Source organism: Oryzias melastigma, linkage group LG17 (assembly GCF_002922805.2).
Source record: "Oryzias melastigma strain HK-1 linkage group LG17, ASM292280v2, whole genome shotgun sequence".
Taxonomy (NCBI): domain Eukaryota; kingdom Metazoa; phylum Chordata; class Actinopteri; order Beloniformes; family Adrianichthyidae; genus Oryzias; species Oryzias melastigma.
In genome coordinates, this window is record NC_050528.1 from 30,307,124 (window position 1) to 30,328,486 (window position 21,363).

A 21,363-nucleotide genomic window follows, 5' to 3' on the forward strand; every position below is an offset into this window, starting at 1 on the left:
TGTATTCATAAAATCAAAACTTTCAAACTGTAACCTAATATCCTGAGCTGCTATTTATCTCAATATTAATTAAACATAGAATAAAAAGCTTCTGACTGTTCTTAATTTTATTCCTTAACTGTACTGAACACAGGAGCATCTTTATTCATTTCCAATCAATGTAGTACTTGAGGATTATGGAACGGTTCTTCACATCCTGGACAGGACTTGGTGAGACTCAATCATGGTCACCCTGGGATGTGTTGTTAAACAAAGTTTCAGGAGGTTCTTCCAGCCATTTGCCATTTTCCTCTGCAACATCTTGTGTAGTGCTCATAAATATTAGATTTATTAAATAAAATTCAAGAACTATCCTGCTACAAAAGAAACCTAGACCAGGTTTTCTTCATGACTCCAACATACACACAACATGAAGAACCTGAGAAGAGCACAAGTTTTAAATAAACTTTATTTGTAAGTAATTAAAAATCAAACAACAACATTTCAACATTTATAAAAAGTAAAATTGAACACCCAACTCTTAAACAACAGAACAATAACAAAATAAATGCAACATATTTAAAAAATCCCTCCTTTGGCAGCAGAATCTCCGCCTGCAGCCTGGTCTTTCCCTTGTTAATCAGGATGCTTATCAGGATCTGAAAACAAGGAAAAGATCCAAATATACAATTATATTTTTGACAAAACAAAGAATGCACTGCTTTGGTTTCTACTTTCAAAGTCAAATGTTGACCAAAATCACCTAAAAGATGGCTTATATTTCACAAAGCACATAGAGAATCTTACTTCTGGGAGCATGACATCAAAAACGTAATCCAGGAGCTGGATCTCCCCTTGTCGGATTAAGGACCCGACTCCTGTGGCCTCCTCAATGGTCCTCAGTAGCTGAAAAATCTGACAAGACAGGCAAATTTCAAAGCAAATAATGTATGAACACACACACAACTGATGAAATTTTAATATACCCGCTGGTCACTCAAGTTTAGGGTCCTCAGCTTCAAATCTTGTTTCAAGGTTAATGAGGACATTGGGTTCTGCCACAGGTACATCCTATTGGAGCGCAGTTTCCCTGTGGTCAGGTCCTCATGCAGTGCCTGAAAGAGCAACGTGTGAAGATATAATAAACTACAGGATTTCATTTCTAGCATATCATCCCCAGTTACCTTGATCATATCAGCAGGAAAGAGCGACAGAATGTCTTCCTCTTCCACAGACTTCCCAAACCTGCAGATGAAAAATCATCACCAGTCCTTTTTTTCTTTTTGAATTAATGTTCTTAAATTGTTCTATCCAGATGACAGATATTTTTCTCTAATTTAATCTAAAAATGAGCCTATTTGTGATAAGTAACACTGCTAGTCCAGCATTTTCATAAAACCCTTTTCCTAAACAAAATCCCTGCTTAGAATGGCAGTCATGTGTTCAATGTTCCTACTAGCTCCTGCTACTGTCCTTTTACAGTATGTGACATCAAATAGTCAATTAGTATCAAGACAGTTGTTTTCTCTTTTTACCCAGTGCTGTCAGGCAAATCTGTGCATCCACAGTCGAAGGATTCATTTTCCAAGACTTTGCTGTAGTCTCCAGTCTCCAGCGCAGTCCTGGTGAAGCCATCCGCTGCAGGTTTGGCACTGCAACCACTGAAGAGGTTCAACATCTGGGTACAGGAGTCTAAGCACATAATGAAATTTGTATTTATTTATACAAAAGATTTGGGGGTGGGATGGTGAATGAAAGATTTCATGCAGGTTACTTCACACTCATAACAAACCTTTGTCCTGTGTTTTTTTTTTTGAAGTTTGAAAAATACAGAACTTCAGCGGGTCAGCCATGCACACACGTTCTGTCTGAGGAAGAATGAAATTAAATCAACATAGCTTATTAAAATTAAATAAATCAACAACTGAATTACTCTTTGAAAATATCATTTCATATAGACATAAGTTTATTGAACTGTAAGGTAAAAACGACCAATGTTCAATCCCAGCAAACAACTTAAATGTGATGCTGCAGAAAATGACCAAATGAACATTATGTCCAATGTGTGGGAGAACTGAATTTTGCAAAGACACGTGACCATACAGTCTTCTAACAACGTTCCCTTTGTATTACATTCATGTGGGGAAAAAAAGAGTGGTCTAAACTTTGTGAAGCTAAAATATAAATACATTTTATATCAATTCTTGTAGACTTGATCGTTTGTACACATATTCAACTCAAATATAAGGAATCTGGACACTTCACCTGCACTGTTCAGAACCATATATTTCTATCTGAGTCACACTGGTGGAAATGACTTCAAGTCAATTGGATCATTCAAACTGATCCAATTCTGAAGCTGTATTGATTTGTTAAACTTCTAATGAACCAAGATCCATTTTGATAGTCTTCATAACTGACCTCAGGGTTTTGAACACGCTTCCTCTTCAGCCTGATAACTGGGGCGTGCTTCCCATCAAGGAGGTCCTGGCACTCTGTTGTCCAGTGTGCAAAGAGCTGTCCATAACTATAATGAGATTGAATAAAATGGGATTGAATAATTAAGAGAAACAATTATCCCAAGATCTGGCACAATTATTTTACATTTTATCTATATAAATTCATGTATGAAATCACTTCACCATCAAAACAAAAGTGATTCTAAAGGTTTACCTACACTGTAAAAAGAAAACATATTAATGCACAAATGAAAAAGAAAAAAATTCTTCAGATGTTTCTTCTTTACCCGTTTAAAGAGTTGTTTTCCAACAACAGCAGGCACCACCACCTCCGCAAAACTGGCATGTCATGCTGAAATTATTGTAAGAATAGTACTTTAATGCACAACCAGAATGCAGGGTTGAAGACCTAATTTTCAGCAAGAAATTGTACTTACAATGGAGTAGTCAAAATTTTCCCCCAGCACAATATACAGCGCAGCCTGTAGAAAAAAGTTAAATATTCAGACACAATCATATTTTAATGAATTCATAATTGGGACAACAGAACACCTTTATATTGTATCATATCATAAGTACCCATGCTTTTTATCAACTTCAAACTTCATAAAAAAAGAAAAGCAAAGGATTTCAAACACATTTGCAGCAATGCATGCTACTACACACCATTAGCATGAAAACCCCACAGTCTACCCCAGAATCTTGCTTTGGGAAGCCCTGTGTTAAGGAAAGCAAACATTATTGGAGTGACAGTGAAGTAGTAAGAAATGATGGTACTATTGTCATACATTTACAATACTCTGGTACAGGAACCTTTTACATGGTTTTAGATCAATTATTCTTCTTTAACTTCATATTTCTTCTTTTAACAATACTTTAAACTAGCTTTCACATTTCCATCATCCACTACATGTCAAGTGTTACTTATGCCAACATACCACTAAATCCTTGCCCGTCAACTCTGTCCATGCACCTGGACATATTTTCAGTGCAACAGCCCTGTGTGTTTAAGAATATTACAATTCTGTGAATGTAAAAAAACATGTGGGTTAAATACAATGTCCAAAGGTCTCATGAACACGACCTCATTACTAGAAATACCTAAAAAAAAAAGAAAAAGTACAGTGACAGGAAGGGATATGTGAACCATTTCTTTAAAATACCTCTGTGGATGTTAGATGATTCTCAACAGAAAGTAAAATTTAGTGATTATATGAATACACAATTGATTTATTGATATACTGTATTTGTCTATGTTTCCCACCTAATTTTAGACACAGAAATTAACGTTCAATTTGTTTCTTAATAAGGGTTCATAAACTGTTTCTTGTCACTGTACTTTCAAAAACGGTCATAGGAACGTGACCAAAAAACATAACATTTATCAGAAAAATACAATAAAAAAAGGTCTGTAGAACACGACCAAACAAAGTTAAAGGTCATAGGAACGTGACTAAATGTCAACACTCATTATGTAACCTCAAGAGTGGGATGAACTGCTGGGCTCTAAATCCCAAGTTGGTTTGAGCATAGAGGGAGTCTAGAAAGAGAATCTCTTTCTGCTCTGGCTTGATGACCTAAGGAGGAAGGCTAATGTTTATCAGAAAAACACATTACAGTAATTTTTGGAGCATTGCAGTACTGTTTCCTTGATAAAAGGGAATATGAGCCCCAGCTACCATACCACACACACTCACACACCTGTGAAATGCAGTTGAGTCTGAATCTGTTCAAGGTATGATAAGATTATCAATGTCTAAAGTAGGAATTAAATATGACAGTGGTTGATGATTAAAAAATGCAAATGGTTTGTCATTTGGTAAGCAGCATTTGATGGGGGGCTGAAGCAACTTGTTAGAACCAAACCAAAATGCAAAAAGGTCTTACACATAGTAATTTCTGTGAAATATATGAACTCCAAAATAAAAACTATTTGGATCTATGTGATTCACATGTATTGCCCATATAAAAGAAAAAAAAAGACAAGTTAATAGGTATGTAATGCTCACAAACAAACAAAATCCAAAATATACATTGTCAATACAAGGGTTAATGTATTTGTAAATAAATATGTAATCAATCTCTGAGTAAAATGAAATACTTACACAGATCTGGAAATGTCCAGGTGTCCACAGAGGGAATAAGATAAAATCCTTCAGATGGGCTTGACTCTTTTGAAAGATAGTTTAAAAAGAAAAACTAAGTATGAACACTTATGCTAAGTTTGGCCCATTTTTCATATATGAAAAACATGTTGCATACTTACAGGTAGACTTGCCATCGGATCAACATTCATTGGTGGTAGCCAGGTTGGAGAGACGTACAGGTCTACAGTGTAGACATCCTTTCCCTGATCAAGCATTAGCACAGTACACATTTTCAATAAAGAAAGTTAATAAAAAATAAAAGAAAACATCCATATTTTAATTAAGGGACTTAAGATAAGGCTAGTGTAAAACTAAAGTGTTTGTTGACATTTCAACACATTTAAGTTACCACATGGGTTGTTATGTGAAGCATATAAAGCTCATAGCACCTTTGAAAGAGCAATCCTTTCCATCATTTCAAAACAGGCGTTCAGAATCTAAGAAAAAAATAAATGTGTCCTGTTAATTGTAAATGAAATACTTTCATAACACATTTGTAAAGTGGTGCAATAAACTTACGGTTGACTCCACTTCTCGCCTCAGGCCAAGGGTCAAGAAGTCCGACCGTGTAAGGCATGTTTGCCTTTCTGTTTGAACAAGGAGTTCGTTTCCTGGGCTCCTTGTATCCAAGATGTACTGAAGCTATGAAAAACAGAACCACTTTTAAAGTACATGTTAATGACATCACAACTTCAACATGCCGACATTCCAAATGAAAAAAATAATCAAATTAAAGGCTATTACCACTTGCTCTTGATTTTGATGGATGTCAAATGACCAGCAGGAGCGCTCAGCTTCCACATTGTCCAACTCTGTCAGACTTGCACAATGGGGCCCGCAATGGAGTCTTTCTTCGTCGGACTGAAGTGAAACTTTATAGATAGAAAAACATTTTAAAATTTAAAAAAAAGCAGAAAAAATTGTAATGAAACAACCTGAGAGTTTAATACGGTGTGTCAACTACACTACCATACAAGATGTACCTGTTTCAGGAGTGGCAACATCAGATTCCACTTGACACTGGGTCTTTGGATTGGTTTCCTTGGCCAGACTTTGTGTATCGTGGGATGTTTCCTGACCTTGAGATCAAGAAAAAATTGCTTAGTTTATTTTAATTATGCATTAAAGAAGCTGTAATGTCCTTGTGCAAGCTAAAGTTTTGGATTACCCAGTATCACTTGGCCCAAGGGTGACTGTGTCATCGTTTTCATTTGTTGAACACCTCTTCTCAACTGTCTTTTAATCATTTTTTCGTTTAGATTCACATTTCTGTGCTCTATGATGTTTCGCATCAGAAAGATGTGAGCAGAAGGTCCCATGTTGTTGAGGAAGTAGTTGTTCTTCCTCAGACAGGCAAACAGTTGCTCCGCAACTTGGCTGTTTAAAGTTCCTTGCAGTTCAGGAACAATGTCGATCCTTCTCAGGACATCCAGTGGGTCTTTGGTATTGTCCTGATGAAATTTATCATACAGGACAAAATGTTTGCTGGAGCCTGTTACGGGATGACCGTATTCCTCTGAGTCTGGGAGCTTTTCAAGCAGCCAAGGTAGCTGAACTTTAAGGTTGCCATGGGAAGCAGCCTCAACATTATTTGATGTTGGCTCAGCAAGCCTTCCCTCAAAAGGTTGGAATGGGGGGGTTTCTGGAAATCTGAGGTTGGCATGGGCCACCAATCCACGGGCAAAGTCATAAATGCAGACATTTGGTAAGTGCTTCCATGACAATAGGAGGTCTGCATAATCCCTTGGGCTTTCTGCTCTCAAGTTGAACTTGACACTGTACACAATGCCATGGGGACACATTATGACAGACCAGCCACCTAAGTGTAAAAAGAAAACATGAAATTGAAATTATGTCTCTAAATCCTTTAATCTTTTGATTTTCTTATTGAAACAAATTTTAAGTTCCACACTCACCAGAGGCTCCCCAAACTGATTGAAAGACCTTGTCATAGGTCTGCCTGCTTTTCATCTCCCCTCGCAGCCGGTTAATCAGGTCCATTCGTGACCCCTTTGTGTCCATGTTGCAACTTTTGCAAAGTTTTCGAATAGTTGATAGCTAAATCCAAGCATATTAAGAGAAAGATATAGACGGACCTCTAGTGTGCAGTTAACAATTTGGCATTCATATTTTTAAATCAAATCAATCAAATCAAATCAAATCAAATCAAATATACTTTATTAATCCCCGGGGGGGAATTCATTGTGGTGGGAAGCAGCCGCTGGACATTTTTTAAATGTAATAAGGAATCACAATACTTTTTTAAACATGGACGTGATAAGAGGATTAAAAATTCAAAAAATTATGGGACTTCAATGGGGCTATTACATAGCATATCAAATGAAATACACTTCATCCTCTTAAAGGGGCCATACCATGAAAATTCTAATTTGAAGTTTTAAGTGCATTGTACTGTTCACTCTTCTCTATAAAGAAGTAGGGAAGGAGAGTGCAGGGAGACGTAGCTGTCTGTGTTACCTGGAAACTCGTCTGATTTAACCCCCTCAAATTTTGGGGTTAAACGCCTAGGCTACACAGAATTTATATATCAATTTAATAAAGAAATCTTAAGGTTTTTTCCTGGATGACAGGTGGCTCTACATTGAAATGTATACCCTCAAGGGAAAATGTAACCTCAAGGAGCGAAAGGCGGAGCCCCAGTAATCGAGTCATTTTACTTCCTGGTAAAAATATTGGTCTCTAACATACTGAATGTTTCATGAAGAATTTGTATTTTAGTATTCCAAATGTAATATATAATCATATATGTGGGTATAGTTTACTCTGAAAGACAAAAAAAAATCATGGTATGGCCCTTTTAAGACCTAGAATCAACATACGTGGTAATCACATTTGGGGTTAGATATAGGGCCCTGTGCCAACATATTTATATGGTGAGGTCAAATGTTAGTTAATAACTTGTTAATGTACATATTATACAACAAATAGAAAAAAAGAAAAGAAAACCTTTTGTTTAAGTAGCTCATCAACAAGGCGGTCCTCCGTCACATTGTCCAGCTGAGGTTCACCAGTAGATCTCTGCTGTGGCACCTTCTGGAACTCTGTGTTTAAGACGGTGTTGCCACTACGAGTCTCCACTCCAATCCAGGGTGCCCAGTTCTCGTATGAAGGGCTAACAACAAACGGGTTCTGTGAAGGGACTTAATAGAGAACATAGACATGGAAAGGTTGAGGGAAGCCAATTATATCCTCCAACAAAGACTCTGTCTAAATAACCAGATTCACTTACGCTTGAAAAATCCTCGGCTGATCATGTGCAGATGAACAGATTCCCAGAATGAGACTATGTTGTGCTCACCATGGAATTCACTGCCTGGTTGTTCCAGTTCACTGACTAAGATTGGCAAACAGATTATTCAAAAATCCTTACATGAATAGTACGTGTTAATGTTTACTTCAAGAAAATTTAAAACAATAACATACCTTCAAAGCTGAACACTCCTTTTCTGTGTAGGTCCATTACAACAACAGGAGGGTAGAAGCCACAATTAACACAAGAGTATGTGTACTCTGTGTTGGAAAGGGCCTCAAAATGGCAGTACCCCTGAAAGATGAGGTCGGTGGCTGGGAACTCAACCCTCAATAAACTCTCAAGAGAGTTAATAACCCGAGACACAGATACGTGATTCTAGAAAGAGAGAAAAAAAACAAACAAACAAAAAAACATTTGGAATGTTGCTAAAGCACATAAAACTATTAGCACAAACGGCAAAGAGCTATCATTGACATTGTGAAAATCTATTTGCTGTAAATGGCTACATAAACTAACAGCTTAAAACCCACTTCAATGAAAATTGTGCTTTTAAAATGTACCTATAGCTTTTATGTTATGATAGATGACTTATATAAAAATAGTTAAAGATTAAAACTGTTTCTGAGTGTTTCTTTATTCTAATCAAAATAAATAAGATGAAAAAACATCATTTTTAAAACTAATCTTGTTTGTGATGCAGCAATGGCAACAGACTGGCCAATCTTCGTTCTCTGATAAAATTCTTATGAATCCACTTGCAGACAAATAGATGCATTAACTTTCAAATTATCCTTGTCTGAGCCAGATTCTGGTTGGAAACTGTACAGCTTGAAAGAACTGATGCTGTTTGCCTTTTTTTTTTTGTTTGTGTATTTGCTACGCTAACGTTAGCATGGGGTTGTAAGCAGCTGTGAGCTAGAGGGAGAGAGTGTAAACAAAAAGATGCTGGGGTATCAGTACAGGGTTACTTCCGCTGCCATAGTCCTGCTCATAACCCAGACTTGAATGTCAAATTTATGCTTATTAAAGTTGTGAATTCAAATTTTCTGCATACCAGGCAGAGGCGAATGTCATATTCGCCAGAAAATATATATTTTTTAAATATTAGACAAATACCGCATAATCGTGACTAAAAGGCCACTGGAAATGATAAAAAAACAACATTGAAGTACAGACTTTCTCTCCTTTGTCTTAGCATTCAGCCCAGTCTCAGTAAAATGCGTACATATGCCACGATTTGGGAAATACCGTTTTAACATACTCCAAAACCGGTTTTTGTGTGCATATAATACGCGCGGTCCTAAACGTGTTAAAATGTGTTTTCCACGTTTGACACGTCCCCTGGTGGAGGCGTGAGCATCACAGACAGCCCCACAACCGAACAATTTGCTTTTCTAACCCTAACCATAACCGCAATCCTAACCTTAACCAGGAACGACGTCATTTAGAAAAGAGCCGGAGGATTTCTGACCACGTCATCAAAACCAAACCTAAAAAGTCGTGTATATTGTACGCCGGCGCAACCTATTCTCTACCATTGCGTATCATATGCACGCAAAAAGCGTGTTTGGCGTATATTATACACGGTATTTCAGAGTGCAAAGTCGTGGAATATGTACGCATTTTACTGAGAGTGGGTTGTAGCATTACATGTTATTTCTAAATAAAAAACCTAAGTGTCAGAAAAGACAAAACGCTGCTGCTGACATAACAATAATCTCCTAAACTCTGCATCATTTTTTTTAACCATTTAAAATAATGTACTTTTAAGGTAACATAAATATTCATTTTTTGTTAGTCATACCTGGAGATTGTGTCTCAAGTACACACAAAGCTGAAGAGTAATAATGACATGGTCGTTAAAGTTGTGAAGTCCATCTCTCCACTCCTGATATCGATAGAACAACTTGCAACTGGGGCAACGTTTCTTGTATGTTGAGACATCTGTTATGGAAATAAATAATATGCAAACATTTAGGTTTATAGCAATTTGGTAAGCATGAAGATGAAAAAGGAACTGAACTTACTTTGAATCACGCCTTGCATGCCAACAATTCTGGCTTTGTTTGTAACTAATGTGGCCTCCTGAAGTTCTGGATGGTCTGGACACAGCCGACAGGTTGATTCATCTGGGAGCAAATGCTTCCTGTAGTCTGGCAGAGCTCTCTGAGCTGTGACTTCTTCTGGTAGAGTGGCAGGTATTTTTTTGAATTCAAATACATACTTCACAATTCTTGCCAAATCAGTTGTGGGAGAATGACTGGGATGGGGAGTTGACTGTGATGTTGTATTTGAAAGTGGTGTAGTCACAAAAAGGTGCTTGTGCGTTTGAAAAAGGTGCCACTTGGCGATGCTCTTGTGTGTACAAGATGTGCGTGCCTTTGCACAGGGACAATGCCAGCTGTTCTTCTTTGTGTTGTGGGTGACTATGACCCTGCCCAGAGTGCTGTAATGGTGTAACTTGGGTTCATAAATTGAAAAGCAGATGTTATTTTTAGAATCACTAAGATTCACGAAAACTGACAGTGGAACGTGCGCTTCCTCTGATTCTCTTTGCCTTTTTTTGCACACATTTACCTTGGAGAGGCCAAAAAAATGGTTTTCCACCATTTCATCCAAAACTTGTTGTTGTAGTGGCTCTCCAGTGGCTGTGGCACTACAGTAGTCCACAGATCGAACGTGATGGCACATGCTGTGAGGCAGTCCGCTGCGTCGGGCAAGCAAGTGATATTGACGACAATCCTCCAATTCACATTTAGTGTGTTGATCTTGACCCCATGTCTTACGTTGCACATGTACTGGCACACTGAAACCATGAGATGTTTTCCTGACAGCATAAATCCCATTGATTTGGTCAACACAGACAGTTTTTAAGTGGGAGCTTGCTGTAACATCCTCCAGTTGGGTATGCATTCTCTTGATGTGTACAGCCAAATTCTGTTTGTATAAGCTCAATGGGCAGTGAGGACACTTTATATGGGTTGATGGAAGAGTGAAGTCTTCCTTTTGAAGAGTCAAGCCTTTCTCTTCAGGGATGAAGACTACCTCTTGAGGAGTGACATTTTTCTGTTGAGGAGTCAAGTTTTCTTCTTGAGGGGTGACATTTTTCTGTTGAGGAGTCAAGTTTTCTTCTTGAGGGGTGACATTTTTCTGTTGAGGAGTCAAGTTTTCTTCTTGAGGGCTGAAATCCTTATGTTGAGGATTAAAGTCTTCTGGAATAAGAGAGCGGTTTGGGGTGGAAGCTGGATTAGACTGATCAATATCTGTGGCAAATGCGGGGGTCTTGGGTGATTCAGGTTGTGCATAGGAGTGGTCAGAATCTTGTGAGATCTCAGGGATTGCCAGGAAGTACGAGTGCTCTGAATACACCATATTTTCTTTTAAGGATTGACTTTCCTGTGAAATTGGCTTACAGGATGCTAACGGCATGGGTTGAACCACTGTACTTTTTTTTGGACACAGTCTCAGATGTGACGTCATATGTTCCTTGCGAGTGATTGTCTTGAAACAAAAAGGACAATGAAAGTGGCCTACTGCTCTACAAGGCAAATTGCACCTGCAGATTATGTAATCTGGAAGAGACGAGAGTAAGGTTAAAGCTATGACAAATTTGTATGTATATAAAAAAAAGAATAGAAAAATTCTTTAGACATAAAAACATTGAAAACATATTTCTGATCTAGACACCCTGTATGCTTCCTCTCCTTCTCCAAGTTTATATAAGGAATGTCTCCTCTTCCAATCAGAATTTGATATTCTCAGTGTAGACCATACTGTTGAGCTACTTCTTAAATCTAGAAGTCTATTTTATGAACAAGGTGACAAAGCTGGAAAATTATTAGCCCATAAAATACATCAGCCTACCTCTACTCACCAAATTTTTGAAATTAAAACTGCAACTGGTACGACAATAAAGCCCCAAGAAATTAATGATCAATTTAAAAGTTATTATGCTGCATTATACACATCAGAAACTTCCTCAGATAAGCATGACTTTGATATCTTTTTCTCCAAACTTAAGATCCCCTCCATGCACTCCAATATGGTTAAACAACTGGAGTTGCCTATAACCTCTGAGAAACTTTCTACTGCTATTTCTAGTATGCGGGGTGGTAAATCTCCTGGGCCTGTCCTTTTATTTTTATTTCCCCTTTTCTTTTTTTTCTCTTCTGTTCTCTTCTACTGTGTTGTCTGTTTGCTTTTTTTGTTGATTTTTTTTTCTGTTGTTTTGTTTTAATGTATGCTGTTTTTATTGTAGCTCTCTATTATGCTGTTTACAAATCTGCCTGATATAGGTATTTACCATAACAGTGCATAATGTATAAAATAAGTTTTTGTAAATGTTTGCAAATACAAAAATCAATAAACAGATTGCAAAAAAAAGACAAAAACATTGGAGCCTTTACAATAAAAAAACATAAATATTAATTAAAAGTTGCAATTATATGCAACTATATTGGAAAGAGCTCTTGGATATCAACATACCCTGGAAATGTACTCCATTTGTAATGTGGTTTCCCAAGTGCCTTTGGATCACCCCTTCAGCTACAACCTTGAAATTGGGGCAAAGTGGACACCCAAACCCAAACGCCAACTGCCTTTGCTCCAAGCAGCCATCCTTCTCCAGAATTGACACGTGCATCTAAACAAAAAGTCAACAAATCATTTTCTAAAAAAGATTAAGAAAAATATTCTTTTTAGACATTTCAAATACAGTTAATAACTCATTTCTATATGTATCAAATATGGGATGAAAAACAGCTATCCTCTGTATCCACATCACTATTTTTAATATGTTTTTTTTATTTTATTTAAGGCTTCTTCTATTTCGAATGCCATCTCTGCCTGTGGCTTTTGTAAAGCAGGTTTGCAATTCATAATTTTTCCATAAAGCTATTAAATTTTCTTGGCAAATGGTGGCTGAACTATTATGTGTTAACAAACATTTTAACATAATATACGTCATATTTTAGATAATGTGAAAACAATTTTTTCAAAATCCATTAACCCTGAAAATTGGTGCAGTGAGATCAAACTTAAAGCACGTGCATGTAATGCTGCACGAGTAACGTGAATTTACCTCCGTTTTTGTGCTGGACATGCGTCCTTACATGCTAAAAGCTTCAGCCTTACTTGTTTGCCCCTTTCTGTCTGTTATTAAGGACTTAATGTCTTTGCCTTACTCTGTTTTAGAAGTAAACATCGAAAATATGGTGTATAAAAGCATTACTAAAATTAAAAATTAAATATTGAGAAGTTCACGCTGTGAAAACCGACGTATTATTTAGCTAAGCTAACCTAGCGTCGACACGGAGCTTCGAATCATTCTGATTAAAAATAACTTTGTGGAAAAAAGGCAAACGTGAAATAAGTGATGCATTTAGTCATTTAAATTGACATAGTCACAGAATGTATCAGCAAAACAAATACTTGTTTTATAGAGAATTATGATAGCATACTCTTTAACTTACCTTCGTATTCTCCGCCATGTTGAATAATACTCGCGTGTCGAAAACTAGTGCTTGGAAGAAAGTAAATCTCCGCCTCCGAGAAAAAAAAACTCCCATTCCGGGTTAAACTTTGTTTTCGTTCCGGGTCATAGACTGTTTGACGTCCATCGCTATTATGGCGACGTCCATACGTCAAACCGCCATGACAGCCTGCAGGGAGGTGCCTCTCAATACAGCACAGATCAAAAGGTCAAACCTCAGATTACAATTTATAACGTATTTTATTTGACATCTGACACTGTGAATTTAATATATTTTTATTTTTTCCAGAATAAGAATTTTCATTTTGAAATCACTTGTAAACAATTTCGTAAGAAATATAACAAGTTCTCTTAATTGTGGAAAACCAGACTGAAAGGTTGACAATACACCAGCTCTGCGCATGTAGAGTATCAAAAGTCCAGGCCCATCGATTGTCAAGAACATGGTATCAACAAAGAGTAAATTACAGAGTTAAGACTTTAAACAAAACAAAAATTTAAATCGCACTTGAGTCAATGGCAGATAACAGTCAGAGACTGTACATTAGCTTTGGGGATGCAAACTTTAGTATTTTCTTCAAAGAACAACTAAGAAAAATCAAGGTGAGTGCGATTTAGCCAGGTAAGATAACCTGCTCCTTTGTATGTGTGGGCCTTTGAAAACACTCCATAAAATGTTCTTTTGCCCCGCAAAAATATGAATTTAGTAAATTCCAAACACGCGAGTAATTCAACTTCTTTAACCACAGAACTGAGCAGTAAAGCTAAGAATATTTTATTTTATTTATTTATTTATTGCACATATACAGCATTGGTATGTGACTCAAAGAAACTTGTTCAAATAAAATAAGTTTTTGGGGTTTGTATCAAAGCCTCCACCCAACAAAACAATAATCAATTCCAACAATAGCTGTGCATTCAATCACATGAGAGACATATTAACAATATTAAATTAAAACAAAACAAAAACAAAAACCTAAATTCAGTGAAGCATCAGATACATTTTTAAGCTTTTTTTAAATGATATTTCTGATATTTCTTTATTTGCAAGGTGTGAAAACTGACTCCACAATTTACAGCCTTTAAATCGTAGACAAAACTGACCTCTAGATGTGACACATTTTGGAACATGGAGATGACTGCGCTGACGAGTGTCATAGTGATGAAGTTCTGCATTAGCTTTAAGTACAAAGTAAAATGGTCTGGGATTTTGACTCTGTTAAACATAATCTTGTACATAAAGATGCATATTTGGTAGATGTTGATTTGATAAATGTTAAGAATATTTAGTTTAAGGAATAGATGGGCAGAAGAAGTTGACATTTTAGAATGAGTTGCAATACGCAAAAAGCGTTTTTGCACCTTCAATATTGTAGTCAAGGTTGAAGGAAATGTGCTAGCCCAAACAATATTACAATATGACAGGTATGGATAAATTAAACTATAATATAAAGTAAGTATTGATTGTAAATTAAAAAATGTACTAACTTTTCGAATAATTCCAATAGATTTATTAATTTTTCTGGTCACCCAGTCAACATGTGCTTTCCAGTTTAAACTTTCATCAACAATGACACCCAAACATTTTGTAGAGGAAACATGCGCAATTTCAATAGTATCAATTTTTATTTTATAATTAGATGGACATGTCTTTTTACCACAGAAAATAATATAATTTGTTTTTTTTTTATATTTATAGATAATTTGTTCGTCCTAAACCATTTGTCATAAAAGGATAATCCTTCATTGACTTGGTCTACTAAGACATTAAAATCTGAGTGACAGAGCAATAAAGTAGTATCATCAGCAAACATTATTGGAGTAAGATCCTTAGAAACAAAACATAAATCATTAATATATAATAAGAATAATAATGGACCTAAGACAGACCCCTGAGGGACCCCACACTGTATATTGAGTCTGTCAGAAATGCATCCATTAATACAGACAAACTGAGATCTATCACAAATATAATTCCGTAGCCATTTGAGAACATTGTGTTGAAAACCATATTTCTGTAATTTAGAAAGAAGAATTGTATGATCAACTGTGTCAAATGCTTTTGATAGGTCGAGAAAGATACTACAAATAAACTTATTTTTGTCTAAAGCTGATGTAACACTATCTAGTAAATGACTTAAAGCCATGTATGTACTGTGATGTTTACGGAAACCATACTGGTGTTTATAAAGGATTGAATTATTATTTATGTGAAAAAATAATCGTTTGTAAACAACTTTTTCAAAAACTTTTGAGAAACAAGGCAAAATTGATATAGGCCTGTAATTATTGAAACAAGCTTTATCGTCTGCTTTAAACAAAGGAATAACCTTAGCTACTTTCAGATCGTCTGGTACAACACCTGTGGCCAATGATAGTGAAACAATGTGGGTTAATGGTTTTAGAATAGAATGTTTAATTTGTTTTACAAGGAATGCTGAAATGCCATCATGACCAGCTGTGGATAATTTTAAATCATCAATTATTTCACTTATTTCTTCAATGTTTGGTGGCTGAAAAGAAAGCATTTGAGGATAAAAAGGTTGAATGTATTCTAATGGATCATTATGAGTAATTGTAATTTTTTTTACCAATTCCAATCCAGAGTTGGCAAAAAAAGTATTAAATTGATGTGCTATTTCCTCAGAGCTTTCATATTTATTTGTACCATCAAAAAAGACTGAAGGTATGCCAGGTTGAGAGGATTTAACATCCCTCTGTAATATTTGATTGATAACTTTCCAAGTACCTTTAACATTATTAGATGTGGTGTTTATTTTATCAGAATAATACTTCTTTTTAGCAGACCTTAAAGCATGTACATAGTGGTTTCTGTATTTTTTATATACATGAAAACTAAGAGGGGTTGGACTAAGCACATACTTTTTATATAATTTATTTTTCTTTCTTAACATTTTCAACATATCAGATGTATACCAGGGATTACTTGGTTGTTTTCTTTGTTTTACTCCAATAATTTTAGCTGGAAAACAATCATTAAAATGCATTGAAATTACATTCCACAAATAATTATACGCAACGTTTGCATCTGACTCCAGATACACCTTATCCCAAGAAGATTCACTTATTTTACATTTAAATTTTTCCACATTGAGTTTACTCATATTCATCCTTATTTCTGTAGTTTTCTTATAATTAACTTTCTTTACTTTCAACGTGCAAAAGTGAAATATTGTAAAGTGATCTGACAAGTCTGAATAAATAATTCCCAATTTATTTTCAATACTTAGATTATTTGTCAATATATTATCTATCAAGGTGGAGGAGATGCCATTCATCCTTGTTGGTTTAGTAATTAAAGGGAGAAAATAACTTGAGTAGATAATATTTAGAAATTCATTGGTACATGTATGCGTTTTATTTTTTAGAATATTTATAACAAAATCTCCCAAAATGTAACAAATCTTATTTTCTGAATTTACAGAATCAAGAGTTTTGATTAAACTTTCATTAAAGCCTATAAATGAAAAATCTGGGGGACGATATATGACTCCAACAATAATATTTTTTCCTTCACCACCGTATAGCTCCACAAACAGTGATTCTATTTCTCCATCATTAAGGAGCTTTAAATCATTCCTCAGTTTAAATTCACAATTGTTTTGAATAAACAAAGCAACACCACCTCCTGATCTATTCATTCTGACAGAATGGCATGCTTGGTAATTTGTCATCTTAAAGTAATCACATATATCTTCAGTAAGCCATGTTTCGGATAAGGCAATAACAGAAAAAGAATAATGTAAAGAATTAAGAAAATGCATAAATTCAGAATAATGTTTGGATAAGCTCCGGATATTTATACGAAAAGTTGAAAAAAAATTCGGTGTTACATTTTAAAAAATTCTCATTAAACCTTTAAACTGTATAACAATTACAAATATCAGCTGTATTATGTGTTGAAAAAAAGTGTACATCAGGGTTAATTTCATTGTTATAGGAATCAGCAGAGTCAAAATGACTTTCAGCAAGTACTGAGATATCAGTCATGAATAAAAAGGAAAAAAGAATCTTCAAAGAGAACAATGCAAAACACTGCTCTCTAGTTAATGGACCAGTTACATTAAACACCAAGCATTAAATTTAGCCTATGAAGGTAAGTTGCGAGGAGGATGAACAATAAGCTTATCATACTTTAAATACGCCACATCACCTCTTTCCCGGGCTGCTTTCATGGCTGGGAGAAGTTCTTTCCTTTTCTGCCGGACAGCGTCAGAAAAATCTTCATTAATGAAGATCCCTGTGCCTTTCAGCATCTTGGCCCGGTCCAGCACTGCCGTTTTATCCTTCAGCCTCAGAAATCTCACCACAACAGGGCGAGGTCTTCCTGAGTCCCCAGACAAAGGCCTTCCAGCTCGATGCACCCGGTCCAGCTCGATTTTGATATGATCCAGTTGTAGTTTCTCCATGAACATTTTTCTTACTTTCTCTTCACAATCAGTCACATTTTCTTTTCCTGACTCCTTGATGCCCTCTATAACAATATTGTTGCGTCTTGATTGACCCTCCAAATGTTCAGTCTTGTCAGAGAATGAAAGTACATTTTTAGAAACGGTGTCCAAATCTAATCTGATTTCATTGTAGCACTTTGACAAAGCAGAGAATGATATTTTGTAGTCGTCAAACTCCTTTTGAGTCATTTCCAGACTTTGTTTGAAGTCATACATTTGAATTGCCATATCATCAATTCTTTTATTTGAGGAATCCACAAACACCTGAAGACATGTTTTGAAACTCCTTTCTTGCTGCTCAAGTAGAGTTTTATAAAAGTCTTGTTGCTGTTCTAGCAATTCACGCACCTGTGGGATGGTGATATACTCCTCAGTTGAGATGGTAGCCTTTGGAGGCATGGTGAGGGTTTAGAGGCCCAAAATGTTCGAGGCCTCCCTTTAACACACTTGTCCACAAAAGAATATCAAAATGATGCTCTTTAGAGTCTTATCAATCCACAATAGTGAAATTGATGAATAATTTTGCACGATTCAGTTGATATTTCTTAGATTTCAGTAGCAGTATCAGCTCAGGGAAACAGAGCAGCAGCCATCTTAGGACAGAGCAGCCACTTCATTAACATCAAGAAACAAAAAATTACCTTTGTTCTAAACAAAGACATGTACAGAAAAGTAGAGCTGCCACTGAGGTGAGAGAGAAATAGTGCCAATAGTATAAAAACGTAAAAAAAAAAAGATTGTTATAACAAAGTTTTGCTTGTGCATTATACTATCATGATAGTATGACATAAATATACGATTTTTATATAATTTCACAAAACATCACATTGTGACAAATGCATACTAAATATGAAACCTTTTTTGTAAGATGAAAAAAATATTTTAATTACATAACAGATAGAAAATAAATTGTTAATGCTATAATGTGATACTGTTGTTTATATTTTGCCTTAGTGGAAGCTCTACAGTTTGATAAAATTGCAACCTTTTATTAATCAGCAATGCATATATAGCATCCTTTCTTTATTTTTTTTTTAAACAAAAGAAACATTTTTAAAACTGTAGAAGTATTCAAATCCAAAAACCCAATTTTTAGTACAAATTTTGAAGAAGAGTTAAACAAGTTCTTGAACAGTCCCTTATAAAGTTTCAGAATATTAAAAGGGTAAAACTCACATTCCAAACAGTGACGCTTCTGATAACAGAAAAACATTTGCAAAGTCTGTGATCTAGTTTCCCATTACCAAGTGGTTCCACAGAAGAGAGGTAGGTCTAGATCCACTCATGGTCAGCAATGTCTGTAATAAGACTCAGGACCCTGGGATTGACTGACAACACTTTTTTCTTCTTGGTCTCGACCTTTGTGCCTCTCTCAGGATTTATGGAAAAGAAACACCTGCATATAATGAAAAACACGACATATAAAGGTTTTTAAACATCTGGGTTTGGATATCAAATTAAAAATTTAAGAAGTTCGCACAAAAAATAATAATCAATGTTACCTTTGGAGGAACTCCAATGTTGAACGAAGTTCCACAGGGTAGTGTATATTAAAACAAAAATAACTTCCAAACATCAGGCAAATGGCAGAGGTGAAGGATGAGATCTTGTCATTGACGATGTTCTTGTCGATGCTTAGCATGAACGTTTCAGCAGAAAAGCAGGAGGAACCTGAAAGAGGAAAAAAATGAACATAGTATTGATTAAAAGCTTGAGGCTAGTTGAGAAATGGTCAAGTCACATTTTGCATTGTTGGATCCTTACAATTTAGAGTAGAGCAAAAATATGCAACAAATATGAAGGAGAGTAAGACAAAGAATTTTAAGCCAACATTGTAGTGAAACAACAAATAAACTAAAATATATGGTGTGATTTTTGTGCCACCATATTACAAGAAAAAGTCACAGTTTTTAGATAGGAATTTTCTAACTTGGAAACAAAATGTTAAGTGTTAAGGGAATGCACAATTTAAAGCTAAAAATGTGTAAAATTTGCTTTCAAAAACGACTTATTTTTTCATTTGCAAACTTTTTTTTGTTTGGTTTTTCAACATTTCTTGAGTTTCTATAAAGTTTTGTGCATATGTGCAATGAAAATGCAATTACTGTTAGCCAGTGCAAAACAACATGACATTAAACAAATCAAGTCTACAATCAACGGTTACATCAGAAACGATAAACACAAGTTTTTCCCTACTTACCACAGACAATGATGAAGGGCGTTGGTGGTACATCATCCGTCTCCACATCCTCTGCTTGGCTTGTCATCTCAACACACGGAACAGAAGCTGTTCTTTCTCACCAAAATGGGCCAGCAGAAGAAGCAGCATCTCGTTGACTTCTTATGAGCATCCGTTGGACTGACCTTTTTCAGTCTGAAGCTTGAGAAGAGCATCCAGCACTTGCTTGCGTTTCTGTGCATCAACATATCTGAGAAACTTCCGCAGATGTTCCCCCTTTTTATCCACGTTGGCAAGGAAGGTCTCAATCAGATTTACACCAGTCAGTTCTTGGAAATGTTCTGCCATTCCAACCTCATTGAAGAGAAATGGCCACTCCTCGCAAAGTTTCTGGATGCTAGCACCTTTGTTAATGTCTTTACGCTGCGTGTAGTAGGTGCACTTGACTAATTCTTTCACAAGATCTATTCTGTAGATCATTTTCGTGAACAGCTTTTTCATTTCTTCTTTTTTTCAAGCTGACTTTCCACATTTTCAGAGAGAGGCAAATACTTTGGCTCTCAGCTAACACACCCATACGTGTCTTAAACAGTTGCCTTTTGTTCAGCTGGTATTTCATCTATGTCATCATCATGATCTGGTGCTGCTTTGCGTTTTATGACTTTTGGTGTATCAGGCCGCTTGACATTTTCAACTCTTGACTGAAGTTGCTTTACTAGAGAATGATATCCTGGTCCAATAACATCACCATCGATCACATCTTGAAAAGACTTTGGATACTTAGTCACCATTCGTTTAGCTATTTCTGTGGTGTTTTGTTTGGTTGGATTCCTACAAAGCTTCATCATTTCAGAGACAACAATACTAACCATTTCTCGTCGTTGTCTTGCGCTCGGCCTTTTCTGCCTTTTCAGGTTTTGTATCAACTCTTCAGGAAACCTCTCCCAGGGTATTTCGAATCTCTCCACCCAGTCTGGTATTAATGACGTTTGGAGTCCTGAAGGTGAGGAAGCGATGGTGGAAGAACCAGGTGAAGAAGATGTTGAGGGTGAAGATAAAAGTTGTACTGGAGATGAATGTCCTGTGGTTGGTGTTGGGGTGCTTCAGGCTGTAAAATAAAAAATTAAATAGTCTTAGTCTTAGCAAATACTGTCATAATGTAGTAATCGTTGTTGCCAAAAACCTTTCAATTTACACTGTAGTGTTTTCAATTAACTTGTAATGCAAAGAATAACTTGAAGATCATTTGCAATTATTTATTTATTTTTAATGATTCCCAGCTCTAATTTTTCTTTATTTCCTCTATAAAACTTTGACTAGAGCACGGTTAAAAAATTAAGATGACAACATGCTTGGATTGAG

General features: G+C 35.9%; 1 protein-coding gene across 7 annotated transcripts; it reads right to left on the reverse strand.

The window, feature by feature from the left end:
• Positions 1 to 446: 446 nt before the first annotated feature.
• LOC112141289 lies at positions 447 to 14,200 on the reverse strand. Of its 7 annotated transcripts, none has more exons than XM_036216369.1 (27): positions 13,331 to 13,552; positions 12,345 to 12,501; positions 9,887 to 11,431; positions 9,664 to 9,803; positions 8,030 to 8,234; positions 7,836 to 7,940; positions 7,553 to 7,746; positions 6,502 to 6,643; positions 5,754 to 6,404; positions 5,569 to 5,664; positions 5,330 to 5,457; positions 5,105 to 5,227; positions 4,975 to 5,022; positions 4,705 to 4,788; positions 4,544 to 4,609; positions 3,918 to 4,015; positions 3,377 to 3,437; positions 3,105 to 3,155; positions 2,876 to 2,920; positions 2,726 to 2,790; positions 2,401 to 2,506; positions 1,772 to 1,847; positions 1,515 to 1,671; positions 1,164 to 1,224; positions 998 to 1,094; positions 787 to 896; positions 447 to 638 (listed from the first exon to the last, which is right to left on the reverse strand). In XM_036216369.1, exons 1-27 carry the CDS (start codon positions 13,424 to 13,426, stop codon positions 462 to 464), a joined length of 4,884 nt encoding a protein of 1,627 aa, XP_036072262.1. In that variant the 5' UTR covers positions 13,427 to 13,552; the 3' UTR covers positions 447 to 461. The 7 variants fall into 7 exon arrangements, 4 of the variants coding, with proteins under 4 accessions (XP_036072262.1, XP_024120171.2, XP_036072264.1 ...); XM_024264403.2 differs by having other exon boundaries at positions 787 to 894; positions 966 to 1,094; positions 13,331 to 13,549; XM_036216371.1 differs by lacking the exons at positions 9,664 to 9,803; positions 9,887 to 11,431; positions 12,345 to 12,501; positions 13,331 to 13,552 and having other exon boundaries at positions 787 to 894; positions 966 to 1,094; positions 8,030 to 8,406.
• Between the last annotated feature and the right edge of the window lie 7,163 nt (positions 14,201 to 21,363).

Excerpts from the sequence above, each read along its gene's own strand:
- LOC112141289 (XM_024264403.2), bottom strand. The coding sequence starts at position 13,426 with ATGGGAGTTTTTTTTTCTCGGAGGCGGAGATTTACTTTCTTCCAAGCA. Across the intron at positions 5,665-5,753 it reads CTTGGGCCAAGTGATACTGG|GTCAGGAAACATCCCACGAT; the intron begins GTAATCCAAAAC and ends CTTGATCTCAAG. Across the intron at positions 2,791-2,875 it reads AAAATTTTGACTACTCCATT|CATGACATGCCAGTTTTGCG; the intron begins GTAAGTACAATT and ends CAATAATTTCAG.